Source organism: Leptonychotes weddellii, chromosome 11 (genome assembly GCF_054177405.1).
Source record: "Leptonychotes weddellii isolate Sample4059 chromosome 11, ASM5417740v2, whole genome shotgun sequence".
Taxonomy (NCBI): domain Eukaryota; kingdom Metazoa; phylum Chordata; class Mammalia; order Carnivora; family Phocidae; genus Leptonychotes; species Leptonychotes weddellii.
Genome location: NC_138379.1, coordinates 94,629,031 through 94,652,327, shown reverse-complemented (window position 1 = coordinate 94,652,327; position 23,297 = coordinate 94,629,031). Strand labels below are relative to the sequence as shown.

General features: G+C 42.9%; 1 protein-coding gene and 3 long non-coding RNA genes across 15 annotated transcripts in view; 2 read left to right on the top strand and 2 right to left on the bottom strand.

Moving 5' to 3' along the window:
* LOC145716353 (uncharacterized) overlaps positions 1–23,297 on the bottom strand; it is a 438,007-nt gene that overhangs the window by 281,652 nt on the left and 133,058 nt on the right. The window lies entirely within an intron of this gene.
* Positions 1–23,297, top strand: part of YAP1 (Yes1 associated transcriptional regulator) — a 104,979-nt gene that overhangs the window by 71,060 nt on the left and 10,622 nt on the right. For 3 of the 12 annotated variants that reach the window (XM_081799617.1, XM_081799611.1, XM_081799610.1), the window contains 2 exons: positions 11,588–11,769; positions 13,900–13,947. In XM_081799617.1, coding sequence (XP_081655743.1) covers positions 11,588–11,769; positions 13,900–13,947 — 230 coding nt within the window. Of the gene's footprint in view, positions 1–11,587; positions 11,782–13,899; positions 13,948–23,297 lie in introns of all 12 variants that reach the window. The other 9 variants (XM_081799616.1, XM_081799609.1, XM_081799608.1 and 6 more) reach the window with 3 other exon arrangements.
* Positions 11,587–13,152, bottom strand: LOC145716358 (uncharacterized). The gene is made up of 2 exons (XR_014138990.1): positions 12,775–13,152; positions 11,587–12,504 (listed from the first exon to the last, which is right to left on the bottom strand). It is a non-coding gene; the product is annotated as an uncharacterized LOC145716358 (long non-coding RNA).
* On the top strand, positions 13,954–17,834 carry LOC145716356 (uncharacterized). Its single transcript, XR_014138988.1, has 2 exons — positions 13,954–15,669; positions 15,894–17,834. It is a non-coding gene; the product is annotated as an uncharacterized LOC145716356 (long non-coding RNA).

The window sequence follows — 23,297 nt, the reverse complement described above, 5'->3', positions numbered from 1 at the left end:
AATACATCTTTGAGTCTTAAAGCATGTAATCAGCAGTCTAGCATGGCAAAAACACAATGTCCTTTAATTGCCAGCCATTGTGTGCATAGAAGCTCTGTGCATGGAGATGTCCCAGGTAATTAAAGCCCAAAGTTTCCCAGAACTTGATGTGTTGTGCGTGTGACACTTGATGTGCACATGTGACGGAGAGAGAGAAAATTTCCTAAAATAATAATAAGATTAAAAGAATAAAAAATACATAATTTATTAAGTCCCAAAGCCAGAAGTTGTTCATCTTTCTTAAAGTTAAATGTTTTGAATCAATTCTTTGAGGTCTTTACAGATGTTAATTTTTTAGAGATTCGTTAACCTTTTCCTTCTAACACTAGATATTCTTGATAGCTGATTTAAGTGAAGTGATATTTTACTCTTGATGAAAATGTACCGAATGACCAACTAAATGCCTAAGCCTTCTCTGGTAGAGACAGAGAAATACACTGAAGGACATGTGTCTCCACTTGCAGAGTCTGGGGTGGATGGAGTGTCAGCATGTAATCATTTGAATTTTATTGAAGCAAGTCTCTTGATAATCATACATTCAAAAAATAGGTATTTGTTTTCTTACCCTGTTTTAAATCTTTCCTGGTGATCCTAAATTGTAAGTATTTGGTTGTGGACTGTATTACTAACTACTTAGGTTAGAGAGGAAACGATAGTTCATTGTGTTTTAGGTAAGAAGAGCTGTTGCTAATAGTTTTTAACAGATAAATCTAACAAAATTTGGCCCTGGAAAGAATTTGTAATTCCTCTAACCAACATTTTCCAAATGGAGCTGGGTGGTGAGAAGTACTGTGACACTGGGGGGGCGTTGAACATCCGTGGCCCTTACCCCGGAAAACCACAGAGCCACTGGGCCACTGTGGACTCCCCACACCACCACCACCACCAACGGAGGGGGTGTTAAAACAGCAGAAAGGCTGGGGGCGGTGGGGAGTAGCGCTCCAAATAGGAGTTGATCTGAGATGCAGGGGAAGTGTGATCTGTTCAAGGTCATATAGTCAAGTGACAGAGCTAGAATCTGAACTCTTTGTTTTCAGACCTAGAATTCTTTGGAAATTTAGATTTCATGCAGTTAATCTTTTAGAAATATACCCCTAATTCATTCAGCACTGATAAATGGAGGTTTCAGAGGGAAGATGACCATGGTTAATGCAGTGACCATATTATATCATGACTCACCTTGAGGAAATTACCCAAAGGGGATGAGTTTCCAGTGACGGAAGAGAATTAGGACGTCTCTGAGTAGCGCAGACTGTGAAGCCATCTACATGTATTACTGTGCCTCGTCTCTCTCAGGTTCTTAAGAGATTGTCTTCCAGCCTCAGTTTTGGCCTTTCCCTACACTACGAGCTTAGCAGTTCATTCTATTTAAGGAAAGTTCCAATGGCCAGAAGGGATGTGTTCCTTTATTATCTAGAAATTGACTTCCCTTTAGATTTGTGAATACGGTTCAATCCCAGAAGCGTTCTCCTGGAAAGATCACAGGTTTTCGTGCACTAGGCGTTCTGGGATCCCCGAACCAGTTCACTCCCCTTCTCTGGATGCCCTTCACTTCACTCGCGCCTCTTTAATACACAATACCATGTTTTCTGTTTCCATTATCCATTGAGAAAAACCGTGGCTCTCGCCTGGCATTTATATGCCTTCCAAAAACCCTTCTTTCAAATCTACAGAAGTTACCTGGCATCCTGTTTTCTATGTAGTAGGTACTATATAATATACTGAATTCAAATGCAATGTGATAAAGAACATTTTACCTGCTCAATTGGGAATCAAGAGACCTGAGTTTTTTCTGATATCACAGTCTAACCAACTCATTCACAAGACTACCTGACTTCTCTTGACTTGTGTGATTAAATTACACTGGATGATTTTTCGAGAATGATTCCTAGTCCTTAGTTAATTTAATGCAGTATGCTGGATTACGGACTCATCAGTGACTGCTTTGGACCCTAGCTTCCGGGTTTGAATGCACTGAGGTTTCAGAGAGGCTTGAGCGCTGTTGGTTGCATCATTCAGGGTTAGCTTTTGGTCCTCTGGTCACAGCTGGGAATTACTTTTGAAGAAGAGACAGAAATCTTTCAACCTTTAATCTAAAGATAAGCCTTATCACATGGTGAGTACTGCCGGCAAACAGATCTGATGGGGAGCCATGCTGTGCGGACTTGCTGAGTTTTGTCCTCACTTCGTCTCTAGGAAGCATGTAGGAGTCTAAAAAGGCTTCTATGAGCAGGATTTGGCTTTATTGCCTGAAAGACGGTGCATTTTTGATATGCTTTTTTCTAAAATTTTAGATTTCCCAGAAAGCTGCCCTGATGGAAAGCAAAAGCCTGCTAAGAGCTGATGTGGGGCCCACCTCCTGGCTGTGTGGGTCATGACGTTAAACGAGCACTTCCGGAAATGACTCTGAATGCATAAGATTATGGAATATCAAAATTAGTTCAGTACTGGAGGTTTGCAGTTTTCTTTGTGCTCGTGTGGCTTTTGTCTTGTTTTGTTTTTAATGTTCATTCAGGAGGATGGTGCCAAAACTGTCAGACAGGGTAAGCAATTTGCACTGCTCCCCAAGGGGGGCAGACCTGTTAGTCCATTTGTCGTTCATATTTGGTGATGGCTCCACAGTGCGAGTAATTACAAAGTGAAGGAATTTTTTTTTATGTGAGTTATTCATATTTAAAATTTAAGATCACCAAAGTCACGGAACAATAAACTAATGGTTTATTTATGGTACTAAAGACCCTAACATCAAACTCCAAAACAAAACAAAAAACAATAACAAAAAAACCTTAATTAGCTTTTAAAGGAAAACTGCTTCGAGTTATGTTTTATCAACTCTCCGTTCATAGCAAGTCTTCTATAAGATGTGCTGGTGAAGAAGGCCATTGTTGACGCCCCGTTCCATGCCCACCCGAGATTCTGAGGCAAGAAACGGATTGTAGACTTGCCAAGGGAAAAGTCAAATGGATTTCTGGGGAAATAAATCAGAATGACTTAGAAGGAGAGTGGTGCCTCTTCTTTGTTTGGTTTTAGCCTCACTTTGTTCTGCTCCTCTGGTTGCTGAGGTCATTTTATAGCTCATTCTGGACTTGCTTCAACTTGGAGAGTGTCCTGTGCATTACTCACAGCATCCTACTAAGCAGGGATAGGAGCTATTTCAGTATTTGATCTTTCGACCTGCGCTTGAGTGCCAGTTATGTACTAAGCATAACAGAAGCCATCAGGGAGGGGGCTGCAGGCAACTACATGCACAAGTCAGGACAAGACGCGTTAGGTACACTGAGGGATGGATGACAAGCAAGGTGCTCTGGAAGGGAGTAATGTGGCGTGGAGTGTGGCCGGTCTGGGGGGCTATTCCGAAAGAGGGACATTGAGGCATGAGAAGAGCCCTGTCAAGCTCTAGACTAGAAGGTCCGAGGTTGTGCTTACCAGCAAAGACTAAGATATGCATCTCTTCTAAACTATAAATTCCCCTAGAAAAAGAGCATTGATAGTAATAAGGTACATGTAGTTGGAAATAAAGCTATTAATGGAACGATTTATTCATTAATGACTTCATGATAGCAGGTATATTTTAAAATGTAATTCCCCTTCTCTTCTAACCAGGAGTCTCATCTGAACTTTCTCACCAAACTAGACTTCAGACTTTATTTCTGTAGTAGAGGGGAAAAACATGGTTGTGCGCTGGGGACAGAAAGAACTGAAAGCTAGTTAGAACACTTTCTCCCTTTTCTTCTCACCTCATTTAGCAATGCCTGTGTCCTGCCCCAAACTGCTTAATGACGTGATAAGGAGAAAATGTGCTGTTGGGTTTTTGTAAGCTCTAGCCACAATTGTATTGTTTGAAAAATGCCATCATAATAAATTTTCATGCCAGTCTTTTGATAGATGTTTGAAAGAAGAAGTTGAATGGACCTAAGTAATGAAATTTGTTGTATTTTTTTTTTTTTAACAGTTTAAGGATTTAAAAACTTTAGCCCAATTTTGGGGGTGTATGGGTTGGGCTGGTGCTTGGGAAAGGAGGGAAGTGCAGAAGGTGGGAAGGGGGCGTTTCTATGCCTGGGACAAGACCTAGCCAGAGCAGGGGCTTAAGGAGGCCAGTTGCTACCACCTAATGCAGAGCACAACCACGGCGCAGCCCACGTGGTGCCCAGTCAGATGGCTAAAATCAAGGGCAGACCATAAGTGCTGACCAGAATGTAGAGAAATTGGAACCCTCATACACTGCTTGATGGGATCCAAAAACGATGCAACCACTTTGGAAAGCAGTTTGGCAGATCCTCAGAAAGTTAAACTCGCAGTCAGCTTAGGACCTGGCAGGTCCATCGGTGGGCATGCATGTAAGGGAGGCTGAAACCGGGAGTCCACACAAAAACCTGTACGTGAGATTTCATAGCCCTACTCACGATAGTCCTTGTCCATCAACGGATGACTGGACTAGCAAACCACGCTGTACCCATATCGTGGCATGATACCTAGCAATAAAAAGGAAGGGCATGATACACACTAAACATAGTTGAATCTTGAGCACACGCTAAGTGACACAAGCCAGTCGCAGAAGGCCACACGTTGTTTTATTCCGTGTGTGTGTTCTGTCCGGGATGGGCAAATGCATAGGTCAGAAAACAGATCAGTGGCCTCCGGGAGCTGGGGGAGGGGGCGCACTACAGAGAGTACAGGGCTTCTCTGGGGGATGAAAATGTTCTGAAATCGGTGATGGCTACACAATTCTGTGAATCTACAAAAAGTGTTAAAAGGATGAAATATATCAGTAAAACTTGCTATTTTTTTAAAGGTTTTATTTTTAAGTAATGTTTACACCCAGTGTGGGGTCCAAACCCACACCCGCGAGACCCAAGAGTGGCACGCTGCACCCACTGAGCCCGCCAGGCGCCCCCGGAAAGCTTATTTAAAAAAAAAAAATCATTCCTGGCAGAGCACTGTCAGTTAGGTCCAGAGAGCTCAGTGGACTGTTGGGAAACATCCTTTGCATATGGATGATAAAAAGATTCAGGGGGCACGTGGCTGGCTCAAGAAGGTGGGTCATGCGACTTGGTCTCCGGTGATGAGTTCAAGCCCCACTTGAAAATAAAATCTTTTAAAAAAGAAAGAAAGAAAAAGATAGATTGAGTCATTAGATTAGGACCCTGGTCTTTTGCACCTTTTATAAGAGGCAGATTCTCAGTGTGAACCAAACAGTAATTTTCACTGGAAAAACCAGTTTATATTTAAATGCATAAATTATTATGCCAATTAGCAATTTTTTGTAGATGTAGCTTCGGTCCCGTAGGTCATGTGGTGAACAAAGCTACCAGCGGGTGTTTCGTGTTTTGCTTTTAGTTTTCAGATTGACAGATGGCCTACTAGTTTGTGTTTTTAGAAAAGCATTCATTTCTTTTAACAAGTTTACTATTTTATAGTCTTGAGCATCCCTGAAGGTGTGTGCAAAACCTAAATTTGTTTCTGAAAGTTGAAGAACAGACTAACACAGCCACGCTAATATGTAAGCATGCAGTGTTGAGTAAAGACGTGCCTTCTTGGGTTGTGGGGGACTTGGTTCAAGTTAAGGTTTTAAAAGTTCAGACACTGATTTTAATTTTAAATTCATGCTTAATGAGGTTACTAGATTTGAATCTACTATCCCCAGGTTCATGGTTGATTACCAGATCTGTAATACTTTGTAATACTCCAAGGTTGAGGTTATATTATGAAACTAAAAACTTTCTGAAGCTTGAAAACGCAGATGTTGAGAAGGTCGTCTGGAAAGAGACCCATCTGTGGCGATGACCTCCTGTTTTGTGGAGATGGTGGGCTCTTCTCAATCATTGTTGAGTCAATAGCTTGCTACCACCATAAAGCTGACAGGACTGATTTGTTAATAAGTAGAACCTGAAAGTTACTATTTCATAGTCCAAGCAGCACAGACTCTGAATTTAAAAGTAATAGGTTTAAAAAAAAAAAATTCTGTCGTATTTTAAGGATTTTTTTTCTCTTTACCTTCTAGAAATGTTATTAAAACTGGAGAAGTTGATCATGGAGGGAAGAACTGGGTACTGCTGGTCTCTCCTTTTCTAGTTGCCCTGCCCCCTTTTCCCGGGAAACAAAGCCTGTTTTGTTTCTCGCCTGCCTGTGAGGTCTTTGCTGCGCCCCGTGTGGGCGCACCGCTCTGCGCTTTGTGGAAACGCTCGAGATGTTCAGAAGGTAAAGAACAGGATGCTCCAGGAGAGGAGTCAATCCCAGCTTCAGTAGGTAAACAAGGTTGTTTGAATCGGTCATTTACATACGCTCTTTGTAAGGAAAGCTCACAGCACCGCTGGTATCCGAAGGAGGAAAATCAGCCAAAAGTACTCAGCGTCATTAGACTATTTCTGTTGCAAATTTTGTGCAGACTTCTGTTTAATTGTGCAGAGTTAGTTCTTCCTTCATTTCTTGCTATCCTGTTTCTCCCTTTCTGTGGTTTTGAATAGTTAAATAAGCTTAGATCTGAAAAAGACTGAACCAACCAATTCATGGTGCCGTTAGCAGTGGGCATTGTCAGTAATGATTACTACTTAACGGTACTTAATTCTGGGAAACGGACGGGAAGCAGAGGATGTTTACCTCTTTGTTTTCATGCAGTTATGTTGTTGTCCAGTCAGTTTTCACAAAGAATACATGTTTACATTAACCTTTATATGTTCTGTTACTGAACAAAAATCCAATGTGGAAAGCTCAAAAGCTTTTCAGATGTTTCTTAATAGATGAAATATGTAACACTGTAGAGCTCTAGAATCTATTTTGCAGTTAATCAAGTTTCATATTCCAATATTCCTCAACTTACTAATGGGCTATTTCCTAGCACTTTCTTTTTAAAATTAATTTATGTAATTGCTAGGAACTGAAAACATATTTTCCCCAATAGCTGTTTGTTCTAGGTTGCAATTTATAAGGTGTTCACTGCATGTGATGGAGTCTCAGATCAGTCCCCCAGTTCGTATTGAACTCATATTATCGAAACTGACCTAGCACGATGGATAAGACATCCCCGTGGGGACGCGTATCGAGGGTTGTACTGGAATGCCAGGAACATGTTTCAGCGAAGGAGGAGGATGCCTTGGGGCTGACTTGAGGCTTCATCTCCACTACCCATTTTTTTCCATTTAGATTTTATTGGAAAGATAAATATGCACATCTCTGTGAATCGTAGCATGCTTAGAAACGCACGTGGCCTGGTAAAGTGGGAGAAGGCGGAGGACAGAATCATTATCTGTGGGAGTCAGAGTCTTAAAATCGAGAAGGAATTGCCCTGGCGAAGGGAGCAAAGTAACATGTTTGGTGCATCTCCTATTGTCTAGGCTAGAACGGGGACTTTCATATAATCCCCACAGTGTCTGCACGTAGGACTACCCCCCAAGACAGCTGAAGAAGCCGAGTATTGGACGAGTTCCTGGATCGTGTCCGACTCTGGTTGTGGTTGGTTTGCCTGTAGAGACCACGATGATGCCCGTGAGCTGTGCATCTCGTGTTGGTGGCAGATAGATGGAAGCAACTGTATCAAATGCGGTGGTTGGTCGGTGCCTGGCAAATCGTAGCTCTTAGAAGTTTTGGCTCCTTCCCTGTCCATTCCCCTACAAAATACTAAACTACAAACCATGACTATGAAAGTTTAAGCCATTTATTCTTTGTAAAGGCGGATCATAAATAAATATGATTTTCATGGGGCCTTCTAAGAGACTAATAAGGTTTTCGAACAATGTAGGGCAGCAAGTCCTGTTTTGGCGTCCCTTCTCTGCTCTGCCAGACAAAATACTAAAAGCAGATAACCAGAAAGACATAACTGGGGTCATAACTTCTAACAAACAACCTCCATGGGTCAGAAAATAAAACCCACGTACTGCACAGTGAGCAAGGGTGGGCAGGGCTAGGGGCCTGCCAGATTTAGGGACCTCCGCTCCTGAGGATATCAGGAACTCAGAGTGTTAGGAACAAGGGAGATAAGAGAGAAACAGGCCCCGGTGCCACAAAGCAAGGGTTTGACCATGTGTCAGGTCACAGATTTCAGGAATCGAGGCACAGACCTTGCTCTTTTAACCACAGTGCAGCTAAATGAGATCCCAATAAAGCTTCAAAAAACTGTGGTTTGCCTTCTTGGGTACTAACACATATCATTAATGTTGTGATTAAAACTGTAGTACCTAGTATAAGATTAATGAACAGAATAGAAAATCCAGAACAACAACATATAGCAGTTTAGTCTGTGATAAAGGTGTTTCTGGGGAAAGGATATACTTCACATGAGTGGTGTTGGGACTAATAGATTAGCACAAGAAAATAAAATTTGATTCGTTCACACCACGTTCCAAGACAAATTCCAAATGGATTGGATTGAATTGCCAAATAAGTATATAAAAAGGAAGCATATAGTTTTTGAATTAAAAGGTTGATGAATTCCTTTGCCATCCAGGCATGGAGAAACAGCTCACATTTCAAAAAGATTGACAAATTTAACTGCTTAAAAAATAAACTTACAGGGGCGCCTGGGTGGCTCAGTTGGTTAAGCGACTGCCTTCAGCTCAGGTCATGATCCTGGAGTCCCGGGATCGAGTCCCGCGTCGGGCTCCCTGCTCAGCAGGGAGTCTGCTTCTCCCTCTGACCCTCCTCCCTCTCGTGGTCTCTGTGTCTCATTCTCTCTCTCTCAAATAAATCAAAAAAAAAAAAAAATCTTAAAAAAAAAATAAATAAACTTACATGTAAAAAAAAAAAAAGGCAAACTAAAGAGACAGATGTAAACAGGGAAATTATTTCTGGCTTATATATGACCACACTTGTCTACCCCTAGTCTATAAAGATGGTCTAGAGAATGTGAAGACTAATAACCCCATTGGAAAAGATAGGAACACAATTGATGTAAAAAATACACATGGCCCTTAAAATAGGGAAATTGATCCAACTTTGGTGATAAAAAATAGCAAAGTGAAGTCACACAGACCATTTCTCATCTTTCAGATTGGCAAAAATCCAAAAGTTTGGCAAGGATTTGAGAGGAAAAACAGACTCCCTTATACGTTCCTGGTAGGGTTGCAATGGAGTACAACTGTGGGGTGAGAGGAAGAAAGGGGAGGTTTGGCAAGATCACTTGTTTTTGACCCTTAACTTGGCAGTCTCTCCCCACTAGGACTCTGCCCCAAGATACAAAAGCAGAAAGACAAAATAATGTGTGTCTGAGCTTATTCTGAAATAGTGAAAACCTAATAGGAAATTGTTTGAATGGAATCCTAATTGGCTATTTTCAAAAGAAAATGAGAGAAAACCTCTATACTCTGCTTTGGAGTGATGCCAGGGATATGTTACTAAGTAAGAAAAAGGGGGATTGAGTAAAGCAGTCAGAGATGCATGCTACCATAGACCTAAGAAGTCTGCATATCTTTGCTTGGATTTTTAAAACGCACAGAGCACCATGTGAGGGGCACTGGTGGGTGGAAAGTAAAGCGAGTCTCTAAAGTTGGCAAGCACAGCGTCACCGGTGAACCTCAATATAGTGAGTTGGGGGCCGAGTCGCGTGGAAAGGGATTATCTCCAGTGACTTAACCACAGCAATTTGACGGCATGCCCCAGTGAGATATCTTAAGGACCAACAATGATAAAGAAATCAGAGACTTTCTCATCATCGTTTTGTTGAGCGTAAGTTCAGCACTCATGTTACTTGAAATAACTGCATATGTGTAGAGGGGTAATACATAGTAATGTTATTAGAACCACACTTTTCAGCAGAAGAGAGAAAATACTGATAAGATCAGAGAACCTAAGTAAAAACCGCGAATGATACATACTGAGGTTATTTATGGGTGAAATAACGTTTGCTTGACAATAATCCAGGAGACGGTGGGTGGGGATAGAGGTGAAACAGAATCGTCTCTGTATACTGATTGGAAAGCTGCATGACAAGCGTGTGAGGGTTTATCGTCTAAGTTTTTCCTACTTCTCTATATGTTTATGGAAATTATTTTGAAACTTTAAAACATGTTTGGAAGCATAACAATCTACTAAGTAGCTCATGAGTTAAATGGAAATCATAGCAGAAACTACAGATACTTGGAAGAGAACAATCATGAATTACACTTTTAAATGTAGGACACAGGAAAAGCATTACTTAAAGGTAAATTCAATTGATTTTAAATGCTTCAAGGAAAGATTTAAACTAAATAACTTCAAGTTAAGACGTTAGAAAAGAAATAAAGCCTGGAGGGCAAAGACAGTAGGAGCAGAAAGTAGGACGCGATGCGAGCGCCCTCCGCCACGTCCGTGAGGGGCTCCGGAGGCTGGACTGAACGAAGGAGCACGTGTGGTCTTGTAAGACCCTCGGTTCTCTGTCCGTGTGGTGCTGGCGTCTCGGCAGAGGTGGCCAGTCTTCGGGGACTTTGGTGATAGCATTTATAGATTGTCGAATCTCAGATAGTTCAGTTCCTGCCTCCGTGAACACTCCGTGTGTTCAGCATCAGCTTTGTGCCCGGCGCTGTGCTCGGCCCCGAGAACGCGCCCGTGGCCAGGATCCTCTGCCCGCCCCTGTGGCGGTATCGTGAGGGAAGTGGTTCTCAACGTGCATCGTGGGCTCTGGGAAAGGCTGGCGGTCTGCTCCTGTGTGCTTGGCCTTTCCCCGGTGGTCTTCGTGGCACAGCGGGAACACGTGAGAAACCCTCACAAGGGGGTGGGCATGTGCCCGGGACCCCAGGAAGTCATTACCATTTTCCCGTAATAGCACTTCCGTCTGCTCAGGGAGGCCGCCACGGTCCGCGGTTTGATCAGCGTCGTGTCAGTGACAGAAACTCACCGGTCGGAGAATCCGTCCGCTGCTGATGGTCACGTGGTGTTACAGGTCCCACCACAGCGACAGTCCTGGCCGCCTGGGCCACGTGAGGCGACCGCGGGGTCCGATGAGACCAATGCTCATAGGCCCTGTGACCAGGAGCGTGCGTCTCATCATTGCCATCTCCTTGCTTCAGTAGAGGTTCTGTGTGTGTCTTAGAGCATATTAAGGATTGATCGTTTTAATGGGCTTTACTGCTCAGAATGCTTTGTGTCATTTGCTTTGGGAGGTGTATCTTTAATTAAATCTGTGTATATATTTTGTAATAAACAATGTGTTCACATCGTTCAGATGTCAGAAGTTACCAAAAAATATCTCTGCAAGTCCGTCCTCGCGTCACAGAGTGTCCCAGCTCCAGAGCCGCAGATGTTAGTTGCTTCTGGGCCGTCCGTCACTTGCTGTTTTCTGGATGTGCGTGGGATATGTATTTGCCCCTTCCTTTTTTTTATACTTTCTGACCCACACTTGGCTTTTAATGGAATACGTCTTCGGCCGTCCAGGACCGCAGCAGACGGAGCTCCGTCTCGTCTCTTGCATCGTGGAGGCACACGGGGCATCAGCAGTAACCACACGTTAGCACCACCATCGTCCTGGGGATGGGTTTCAGGCTGTTTCCAGTCTTCTGTGTTGAACATCCCTAGTTGCTTTTGAAAGACCCTTTTTCCTTTGCTACCGGTTTCTTAGGAGAGATGCTTTGTCTCCTTGCAGCCATGAACCAGAGAGTCAGCCAGAGCGCCCCGGTGAAGCAGCCCCCGCCACTGGCCCCGCAGAGCCCTCCGGGGGGCGTCCTGGGCAGCGGCGGCTCCAGCCAGCAGCAGCAGATGCGGCTGCAGCAGCTGCAGATGGAGAAGGAGCGGCTGCGCCTGAAACAGCAGGAGCTGCTCCGCCAGGTGAGACCCCAGGTCAGAGGCCAGCCTGTGCTCTTCGCGGTGTGCTTCCTACGTGCGGCCCCAGCGCTGCTCTCCAGCGCTCCGGAGGGGCGCTAACCTACCTCTGGCACCCCCAGACACACTGTCTCCGGCTGGGTCCCCTGACCGGCCACCACGTCGCAGACAGGCTCAGCCTGGGCCCGCGGAGCCGGCGCAGAGCTGTGGGTGACTGGACGCCGAGGCTTGACGTGGGGGAGCCCTGGGACGGCCCAGAAACCTGTCTGGGGGGTCACATCCTCAAACGAGCAGATAGCTGTCAGTATCACTGAATCTAAGATGTTTTATTGAAAACAGAATACAAGTGACCCCAAGTTTAGATGATCCCATAGTGCCTTAAAATTACCTGCTCTGAATGTCCCTTCAGGTGGGGCCGGGTAGGACTGACATTTCCACGGGTCTTCTCTCAGGACGTGCTGTGGGGCTCCCCTGCCGGGAGAGGAGGCAGCCCCCGGGTCAGAATCGGGGGCTTCCGGAGACGAGGTCTGAGACAGGGACTGGGGATGCAGTCTTACCAGAGCAGTATAGATGTTTTAATTTTCATATAAATTGTTTTGACAATAGAAACAGTGCGATTTTGAAACTGGGCAGAAGGTGAAGGTGCGTGAAGACAGAACCTCCTTCTCCGTGTCCCGAGTCCTCTCCTCGGGGTGTCCAGAGTGGTCAGCTTCTCATTTTCATTGTTCACTGACATTCTTTCTGTCCACAAACACGAAACACATGTATCTACTATTTTCCCACTAAATTGTAGCCGCCTCCCAAGTGTAGAGAATAAAACATCGTGACACTCCACGATTCTGTTACCAGGATGCAGGACCCTGAATCAGGCAGGTTAGCGATGCAGGCTGCATCCCAGGAGTGTCGCTGGACATGCACGGACACGGTGCCGTCCCTGGACTCTGATGTGGGAGTTGAGAAACTGGGCCCTGGGGAAGGGGACTCAGCCCTGGAGGTCCCAGGCAGACTCACCTCTAACCTGTCTGTGCTGTCAGCCGTCCATCAGTGTAATCCTGCCGTGCCGGGCACCCACAGCGAGCCCGGATGCGAGGGAGCGCTTGGTCTGGTGTTCGATGTCAGGGAGTGGTCTTGAAAGATGGGTTTCTTTATCTGCCATTAAGAAGGTGGAGAAAGGAAGCATGTTAACACAGTTTATTGTACCTTGACTTTCTAACAATGACTTTAAAGGAAGGTAATTTTCATTAAGTAAAACTTTACCATCAGAACAAGGTAGTGTGCCATCAAGTATAATTATGTAGCTGTTAGAAGAAATAAAGCAGCTTAAGAGCCTGTTTTCGGTGCTTGCTGTTCCCTGTTCCTCATCACTAGATGGCCTAAGTACATACAAGTCTCAGTTTCACATAGGCGTTGAAAACTATCAAAACCAAGAAATCTTACGAAGAATAATTATTTAATTGTTAATATCCCCATCATTTTGTTACGTGCCATATAGGTCAGCCTGGGATCTTCGTTTGTTTTGTTTTGTGATGTTTTGTTTGGTGAGCGATGTTACTGTTTCTGGAGGGTTTCTCTAAGTCCCCTTCTCACTCTGACTGCGGTGATGGGTCCTAGACAACACAGCTTAACTTCCTTCAAAGGCAGCTTCTTTGTTTGTTCTTTACCACCTACTGTGTTGTCTTTTCTCATGTTGAAGTGAAGACCTGCTCTGTTCTCATACTAATAGTCTGTTTATTGGGATTTTTTTTGGTTTTGTTTTTTGGCAGTCAGTCTAAATTCAGCAAGGCTGAAGTCTTTGGCTTCCTGTGAATTTCTTCCCTTGTTAGTTGCTCTTATCACTGAACATCGAATGACATTTTTCCTGCTTCTTCTAATACTCAGAAGCAAAGAACCTCCCTGACCAATATCCGATTTTGTTTGAGTCCTGACACCTAAAGCCTGCTGTCCTGTCCTCAATGCTGTTCCGTACTCCTGAGGTTTCAGTCTGTCGTGCGGTGACTCCCTCGGTCTGCTGCTCCTTGGGCTGGCTCGGGAGTTCTGTGCTATGGTGATATGTCTGGGTGAAATTTGTAAGTCAGCCTACACAGCCAAACCATGTGGCTTAAAGTAATTTTTATCCATCTTATTTTTTACTCTTAGGCAATGCGGAATATCAATCCCAGCACAGCAAATTCTCCAAAATGTCAGGTAGGCTCTTATCTGATATTTTAGCATTAAAAAAAAAAAAAAGATATTAAATTAGGAAAGCAAGCAACTTGTGCTCCAGGGGCCTGTCCTCACTGAACGTTAGCCCAGGGTGTGACATTGAGCCACCTTTCTCCCAAATACTTACGTTAACATTGCCGTTCCCAGAAGGTCTACCCTGCCTGCTTCCTCCCTGCTCCTTCCAGAGAGCTTCTAGCACTCAGTTTGATTCCATGGAAGTCTTGTTTTATTCCATATTGAAGTGTATTATGTCACAGTTGTACATCCTGTCAGCCTTGAGGTGTGCCTGATTTTCATTTGCGCAGCTTAAAATAGTATTTATAATGATTTATAGGAACTAATCCCTTGAACAGTAACAAAATGGTACAGCTTGCTTCCTTGGGTAGACTACTTTAAGACATCTTAAGAGAGTCATGATAGCACTCTTAGGTAGGAGAAAAATTCTTCCCAGGGCATTCCAAAGGAAGAATACCACAATTATCAGAAGAGGGAAGGGTCTGCTTGGGTCGTGTTTTGGATTTCTTTGTTGACTTTATCAGCTTGTCTCTCTGATGAACCCCAGAGAGCCCTGGTTGAGAAGTCATCTTATTTAGATGGAGAGATTGCGGCCATTTGTCCTAACTCAGGCACTTATCTGATTGAAGGGAAGAATCTCAGTCTTGAAAACAAACAGATTATCTGTGCTCGGGGTTCACAAGATTTAAAGGGCTGAAGAGCTAGGGGGTCATTGCACTTTTCGCGGGTGGGCAGAAGCCACCCCGTGCCACATCATGCGCTACGGGCTGAAGAGCGTGTGTCCCCAGGAGCTGTGGAAGCGGGAGTTGGCAGAATTCCATTCATTTTGGCCACTGTCAGTGGCCCACCGGAGTCCATGCTGATAAAGTCAGAGATAGTCCCTGTAGAGACCAGTTAACTTTGGGAGAGGAAAAACTCTGTTCCTTATCCCTTCAGTGCCTTCTTCAAGCAAGACATCAGGTAAGGGCATAACTCGGGAAGTTGTGTTCGGTAGAGCTGAGCGCACCCTCGCGGTGAGAGCCACTGTAACCACGTTAGGCCGGCAAGAGCCCATAGCTCGGGTCTTTAAAAGTGAAGATACTCCCCTTGCTTTTGCTGTGAAGTGTTTCTGAAAGGAGGCTTTTCTTTGTGATGAGTGAGGTGGAAACTAAGGAGCAGAAATTAACTCAGGTGAGATTTGGGTTTAAGCAAAAAGTCCTCCGTGCCATAAGTGTTTTGAAGTTGTTTCTTTTTTTCCTACTGAGATCTTAACCCGTAAATCTGATAAATACCTTAAGGTCTTTATATCATACTTGAGTGCAAGTGTAAATAGTAGCTCTTATTAAAATTATCAGGAATTCTTAAAAAAAGTTTTTTTTTGGTAATAAAGTTTCAGAAAAGGTGAGGCTTATAAGTAATAAAAATTTTATTAAATTTGTATGGTATTAAAATTGCAGAGTTGATTCCTTAGATTTATTTAAGCCAGAACAAGAAATCTGAGAGAGGTTTTTGTTTATGTTTTTTTAAAGATTTTTTTATTCATTCATTCGAGACACAGAGATACAGAGAGAGAGCATGAGCAGGGGGAGCAGCAGACTCCCCGCTGAGCAGGGAGCCCGATGCGGGACTCAATCCCAGTACCCCGGGATCATGACCTGAGCCAAAGGCAGACACTTAACTGACTGAGCCCCCCAGGCGCCCCTGAAAGAGGTTTTTCTTTTCTTTTTTTTTTTTTTTAAAGATTTTATTTATTTATTTGAGACAGAGAGAATGAGAGACAGAGAGCATGAGAGGGAGGAGGGTCAGAGGGGGATGCAGACTCCCTGCCGAGCAGGGAGCCCGATGTGGGACTCGATCCCGGGACTCCAGGATCAGGACCTGAGCCGAAGGCAGTCGCTTAACCAACTGAGCCACCCAGGCGCCCCCTGAAAGAGGTTTTTCAAAATCAACTTTGGATGTGTTGGAGAATGAAACCTCGATTTGTTGTATAAGTTTTTACTTGTCAATGTGTTTACCTGGCAGTTGTGAGGATGTCAGTGAATGTGACCACGTTTGGTGTGGGGTTAAACTTGGAGTGGCCCAGAAACATAGAATGTGGGGTGTTTGTGTCATCCAAGCATTTGTGTTCTTCCCTGTTTTCTGGATGGCCTTAAGGTAGATACCAGGAACGCTTTCCAAAGAGGGGTCTTCTCCGAAGTGAAGATGGCTTAAAGAGGGTTGCAGGGATAACCAGGGAAGCCGGGAAGAGCTTTCCAGTCTCAAGGAACAGAATGTACAAAGGAATAATGGAGAACAGGGGGTGGATCCAGTATTTGGGTGCCAAACACTGTTCAAAGTTTTATTTTACTTTTCTAATAGGAATTAGTGCACATGAGTTAACAAGCAACATGAAATCAGTGTCATTACTCTATAATTAGATATGTAATTATATACTTCAGATGCTCTGGGATGTGGGAAGGTACCAGACTTCAAAATGTTTACAAAAGTAGTCATTTCAAAAGCTTGTCTTTTAATTTTTTCCGAATAGGATTAACTACACAGATCTGTGTTCTGGTCACATAAACTGACGTCAGTATGGGAGAGGTTAATGCAGAATTCTGAAAAATTAAGACCACTTTAAAGGCATTAGTATATCTTAGTTAAAGGTGAAAATTATCAGCTTAATTTGTTAGGGTTTGTTTGCAGAATTTTGGAAAAACTTGTCTTCAGAGAACTTAAAATTTTTAATTTCATTTTGATCACTGCTTTTATGCCTCAAAAGCTATTTCTGTTCTTAGAAGAAACTTTTTGAAACTATCAACTTCATCTTTGCTCCCGGAGGCTTAGCCTTTAATGCTCAATTTTCTAGTTGTATCTCTTTCTAATATATCAATTACCTCTTTGTAAATTGGGAGACCTTTAGAGAAAGTTAGGAATGCATCACAGTTTCTGTTTCAAGGTCTTGTGAAACAAAACACTTTGAGAAAGATAGTGTCCCCTGAGTGTGAAGGAATGTTTTTACCTTCTCTTGTGCCTGAGAATGTGGTTCCCCAATATGGGTGAGATGAAGTGGGATTCCATAGCCTCCCGCCCCCACCCCAGCTGTCATCAGTAGCTTCCTCTTCCTCCCTCCCTCCCTCTGGCTGCGAGCACTCTCCTGTCCTCTTGCCCTGATTCTGCTCACGAGCATGCCCCCTTCCCTCTTGCCCACCAGGATTCTCCAGTTCCTTTATAAGGCCTGGGTCAAAACCCATCTTCATTGGCCTTCTCAGGATTCTTGGAACAACTCAGAGCATAGAAACAAGACCGTGCTGTGTCTAGATAGCTTAAGTTAATTTCTGAGCACATAGTTGCTTCAGTCTTCATAGAAAGTATAGCTGCAAATATTTTGCAATTAATGAGTATTAGTTGTCATTCCTAATGGGTAGTAATAAATACACATCAGGGTCAGTCACTGGGTCAGCGAGTGATGAAGCCCATCGTGTTCGTGTGGAGGGTTAGCCTGCAGTGATGAAGAGGGTTGGGTGTCCATAGTTTTGGCCAAATGGAGCGATATAATACCACTGTTCAGGGCCACGTGAGAACAATGGCCATCAACCTTGTTTCCCCTGAATTTAATAACAGTAAAGAATTTGGCTTTTTGTTCCTCCAAATTGTCTTTCCTGTTAGCAGACACTAGAAAAGCTGTTTCAGAGTCCAGTTAACTTTTCCCGAGATTGTCGCTCCTCTTTTTGAAATCCTAATGTTGAATAAACCGTAAATTCATTTAGGTGTTTTCTTGTGAATAAAAAATTTCATATTTTATTTTTAATAAGCATGTTGGAAACTCTATAAGCCTCGCACCCGCATACTCTGATAGGTTATCTCATTTGTTTTATTCATTAAGGTCTCTATAACTTGAAGAATGTTAAAATAAAGTTTATTACTTTAATTGACATTATAATTAATACAAATTATAGAAGACCTGATTCTAGAGATCTGTCAGAAAGAGTGTTGAATGCCAGGATAGTGCAGGAAACACCAAACTGCAAGTCTGTTTTGGAGATCATCTTTCAGAGTCCAGTGCCAAACAGTCCCTAGATCCGTGTGTACACATTTTTTAAGTAAAAAATGTTGTTCTGAAGTTGAAGATAATTTGGTAAAATGGCACACACATTACAAAACAAAAAGCATTTTAAACATTGCCTAAATGTTTTAAAATCCCTGCAGACATAATGAAACATTTGTGGCTGCTAGAAGCTGAGCTGGGAAGCAGGGTACGGCAAGGCCGGTCTTGAACAGCTACAAGAAAGGGCTTTTTCCTCCTCTGTTTTTAAAATTGTGGACATACACTGCTATCACTAAGACAAACTATTTATTATAAGATGTATATTTTTAGAGTTACTCTCCATTTCTAAATTTGGATTTCTAGTTCACTAAACTAACCTTCCTTAAGCAAATCGATGACCCAGAGAAAAACAAACAAACCTTCAGTCGCAGGCCATGTGTCGCCGTAGCTTAGTGCTCACTAAAGACAAAATTGCCTCAAGGAAGGAATTAAAATTGATGTTGTGTTTTGTAGAACTTTCTATAAATGGAGTCATAATTTCTCACCTGTCACGATTATTTTGAGATTCATTCATGTTCTTTCATTTTTCCTTTTTATTAACTAGTATTCCGTTGTAGAGCTATCTTGTGATTATCTTTTCACTTATTGATAGACATTCGAGTTGTTCCAAATTTTGACTTTCTGGAGACAAATGCTTTGATTTCTCTTGGATACCCTAAGAATTCAGTAACCCAGAAATAGTCTAAATGTTTCCAGACTACTGACTTCTACTGCCTTTCTCCTTATTTTTCTAAACGATGTGAACCAGAGTACTGATTTCATATGGGGCCAAAATACTTTAACTATCATATATATATTATCTCAAAGTGTCTTTTTTACCCAGTGGGAAATGATACTGCTATTTAAGTAGGAGGAGAGAAAGATAAAAAGGACCAGTGGCTCACAGCTAGATCCCGATCCATAAAAGTCCAGTGTATAAAGCAGGCAAACTTGTGTTTGCCCTTGTAAACCATCCTGGAAAGTTCCCTGCAGACTACGCTGGGACCATCCATTTTACTTACAGTGCAGAAAGCTGTGACTCCAAATGTGTCCCAGATTAGCTAAGATTTACAAGCTCAGTGGGAAAAGCTGCCACATTTTTGTATTATTACGGAAGAATATGAGCTAAAAATACTTGCTTCATTTAGAAAAAGTCAAATACTCTAAAAGAACTTTTTGACCTTTGAAATACAGAAGCATGATTACATTTTGGCCAAATTTCCTATAACTTGTTTCTCCGTTTTTGAAAGTCTGTCAAACTATTTATTCTAACTACCTTTGGGAAAAAGAGAAGCTTAACAAACTTGTATTTTTAGCTTAGTATTCTAATTTTAGGTATTTGTTCAGAGTAAAAAAACTCCTTAGAGATAGACATAACTTTCAACATGAACTCTTTCAACTGAAATCCGTTTTTCGAGACGATCCAATTATGTCCCAAAGCTTGTTTTTGAAACAGCTATGCCAGATTTACCCAATTACAAAATAATGTCCATATTCATCCAAAGTGTGTTTTGCTAAAACTACTTTATCGCACTAGAGGAAACTTACTCTGTATAGGTTTATATAGATATTTACAGGCTTTGTTTTTAAATGCAGTATAATGGAGAAAAAGTTTCTATGGTATGTATTTTTTGGTTAAAAAATTCAGATTATGTAACGTCGTTTCATAGTTATGGAGATTATAATTATTTTTCTCTAAAGTCACTAGTAAAAGGTCTATACAGCTCTGAAGCAAATTTTCAGTATTCTTCTTCTAAAATTCTTAATTTTATGTAAGTCTCTTCACCCTCACATTTCAGTTGTCGGCTAAGGATACAAGGAATTGTGATGATTCCTGACAGTGAAAAGCCGTGATTTCCCTGCTCCTCGCTGGGAGCCGGGCGGCGCCCGGAGGAGGTCTTCAGCTCCCTCTGACTCCGCCCTCCCTTTCCTGTGGGATCCGATGAGGTAGAGCGGGGAATAAGACACTCCCCCAGATCTCCACTTGGCACCTGCCGTCTTAGAGTTGTATCTGTGCGGTGTGTGGTGCTCATGTGTGAGTACTTGTGTGGGAAGTGCGGGTGTGTGTTCTTACATTCAGCTGTGCTCCAGTCTTGAGTCAAGGAGGGGAAAACAAGGCATCAGTGCATACAGTTTCCTTCCCTTGTTTTTGACAGTTTCAAATATCAACGGAATTTTTCCATCTTCCTTGCTGAATCCAGTGAAATAAATTACATTAACAACAGATGAAAATATTAACATTAAGAATTAATGACTTGGGGGAGGGGTTACCAAGTCAACTTTAATTACTTAAAGCAATTTTGTCTGATACTGAGCTATGTTAAGAATGTATCCATTTGGGGATAATATGTGGATAAGTTATTATACCTCAGTGAAGCTGTTCAGAAATTACTTAGGGGGTCTTATCAATCGTGTTCTTTTTGCTGTAACTAGAAGTTTTGAAACCGAGCTGAATACTCATACCTTGATACGGTTTCTACAACCTGTGTAGACATGTCATTGTCCTTCTCACGTTGTATTTGTTTTCATGCCAGGTTCTTCCCTACTTGGTTAATAACGCTCACAGCCTCCCACCACCACCAGTGGAGTAAAATGGCATTTTCTCCTTGACCCTTTCAGGCTCACTTTAGATGGGTCCCTAGATGGCTCTTAGTCGTGGCTCAGATACAGATTTGATGAGAAGTGTGTCTCTCTAGTCCTTCGTGGTCCTCGGGCATCTCCTTAGGCTTGTCTCCAAACTCACTTCCTTTGTGAGTCTGGAGAGTTGGTTCTGCACTTGGGCTGGCAGAAATTCAGTAGTCAAAGACAGCAACGCGTAAAAATTCGGCAGCTTCAAACAAGCAAAGTGGCAAAATCCAAAGTAGCACCTGACAGTGAGCTTTTAACTTCAAAAAATAATCTCAAAAAAGTGGGAACTTTATAAAAAAGAGTAAAATAAAAATTGGTAAAAAAAAAATCGTAAAAATAGAAACCAACTTATCAGTTATTTTAGTAATGCCTTACTCGTTGGTGTCATGTCCCATGCTTGATCTGCAGAAACAGGTGCATGCCTTTGACGAAAGTGAGCCTGAATGAGGCTCTTGTGGAACTGTCACAGGTCCTCCTGGAGTTCGGAAGATCTGCAGCCTCCCCTTCACCCAGAGCCCAGGCTTTGAGTCATTTTCTTTTTATTTTTTTTTTTAAGCTTTGAGTCATTTTCAAGTCTAGCAACATAAATTCTTCAGAGCATCAGAAGTTACTCTTTTATGCTCCAAAACCATCCGTTCATTTGGTGTGCCCTTCAGGGACAGAGGAGAAATAAATCATTACAATATTGTGTGATAAGTGCTAAGAGTATGTTACATACATGCTCAAGACTGTTAAAATCATCACGGAGAGTTGCGTGGGGAAGGGAACCGAGTGTGAAGTAGGAGGGAAGGAAGACGTGTTCTAGTCAAAAAGCGCACGTGGAAGGTCCTACTGTAGGCCTAGCGGTGGGGAGGGCACCCTCCCTGTGCTAGAGAACATGGAGATGGGGGTCCACGAGCCGATGGAGAGCAGACAGGCGACAGGAATCCCCAGAAGCCACTGGCTGAGCGGGCTGGCCTTTAGCAGGAGGAGGGGAGAAACACCTATTTTCTGAGAAGTTACAGACATGGTGTGACTGAAGACGGCCTTGTGGGGAGCAGGAACGGGTGGTGGTAGGAGGACCCAGAAAGCCAGACTCCTAGCTGGCCTCAGTGATCTCACTTAAATGGGAGGGAGGTGCAAATGGACTTGACCGCGTGGCACCTGAGAGCATGTGCCAGATGCAGGGTGGGGACCAAGAAAATGTGAGGAAACGCTGCCCAAAAATCAGAGAGTGGTACCGAGCACCTGTTCAAGGCCAAAGACCATTGATTTATAATAGCAGTCTGCGTAGCTGTTTGATTTTTATCTAGCATTTCTTAGCAGTCTCAGTATAGAAATGAAGGGAACACTTTTTTAACATTGATTCAAGGTGGCAATTTGATGAGATAAAATTATGTGTATGTTTCAAGACGGGAAAGGTGCTCATGTGTACTTCACATGATCTGCTCAGAGTTCAAGCTCGTAGGGAAGGAGGAAAAGAAACCAGAAATTGGCCCATCAAAAGATGCTCAACATCACTCCTCATCAGGGAAATATAAATCAAAACCAGGATGAGGGGCGCCTGGGTGGCTCAGTCAGTGAAGCGTCTGCCTTCAGCTCGGGTCATGATCCCAGGCTCCTGGGATTGAGCCCCGCATCGGGCTCCCTGCTTGGCCGGGAGCCTGCTTCTCCCTCTCCCACTCCCCCTGCTTGTGTTCCCTCTCTCGTGGTCTGTCAAATAAATAAAATCTAAAAAAAACCCTACAATGAGATACCACCTCACACCAGTCAGAATGGCTCAAATCAGCAGGAAACAGATGTTGGCGGGAATGCGGAGAAAGGGGAACCCTCGTGTACTGTTGGCGGGAACGCAAGCTGGTGCAGCCACTCTGGAGAACAGTATGGAGGTTCCTCAGAAAGTGAAATACAGAGCTACTCTACGAACCAGCAATTGCACCTCTGGGTATTTATCTGAAGAAAACAAAAACCACTAATTCAAAAAGATACATGCACCCCTCTATTCACTGCAGCATTATCTACAGTGACCAAGAAGTAGAGACGCCATGTCCATTCCCCTGTCAATCACTCACCAGCCTAAGTGTCCATCGAGAGTTGAGTGGATACACGTGTGTATGGATGTGTATGTCTTGCCGTTTGTGACAACGTGGTTGAACCTAGAGGGCATTATGCTAAGTAAGATAAGTCAGAAAGACAAATACCATGTGATCGCACTTATAAGCAGAACCTAAAAAACAAAAAACCAAGCTTCTAAATAGAACAGATCGGTGGTTGCCAGGGGTGTTCGGGAAGGGGGTCAAAAGGTTCAAACCTCCAAGTTACAAAATAAATAAGTCATGGTGTTGTAACATAGAGCATGGTGACTGTAATTAATAATTAATTATTAGCTATAGTTAATATTGCATAATAAATGCATATTTAAAAGTTGCTGAGAGAATAAATCTTGAAAGTCCTCATTCTAAGAAAAAAATTTTTGTAACTGTGGTGATGGGTGGTAGCTAGACAGATGGTTGTGGTGGTCACTTCACTGTGTACTAATACGAGTCATTCTGTTGTCATACTTGAAACTAAAGCAGTCTTGTATGTCACTTATACCTCAAGGTATTTAAATTTTTTTTTAAAGATTTTATTTTTTTGAGAGAGCGAGCACAAGCGGTGGAGGGGC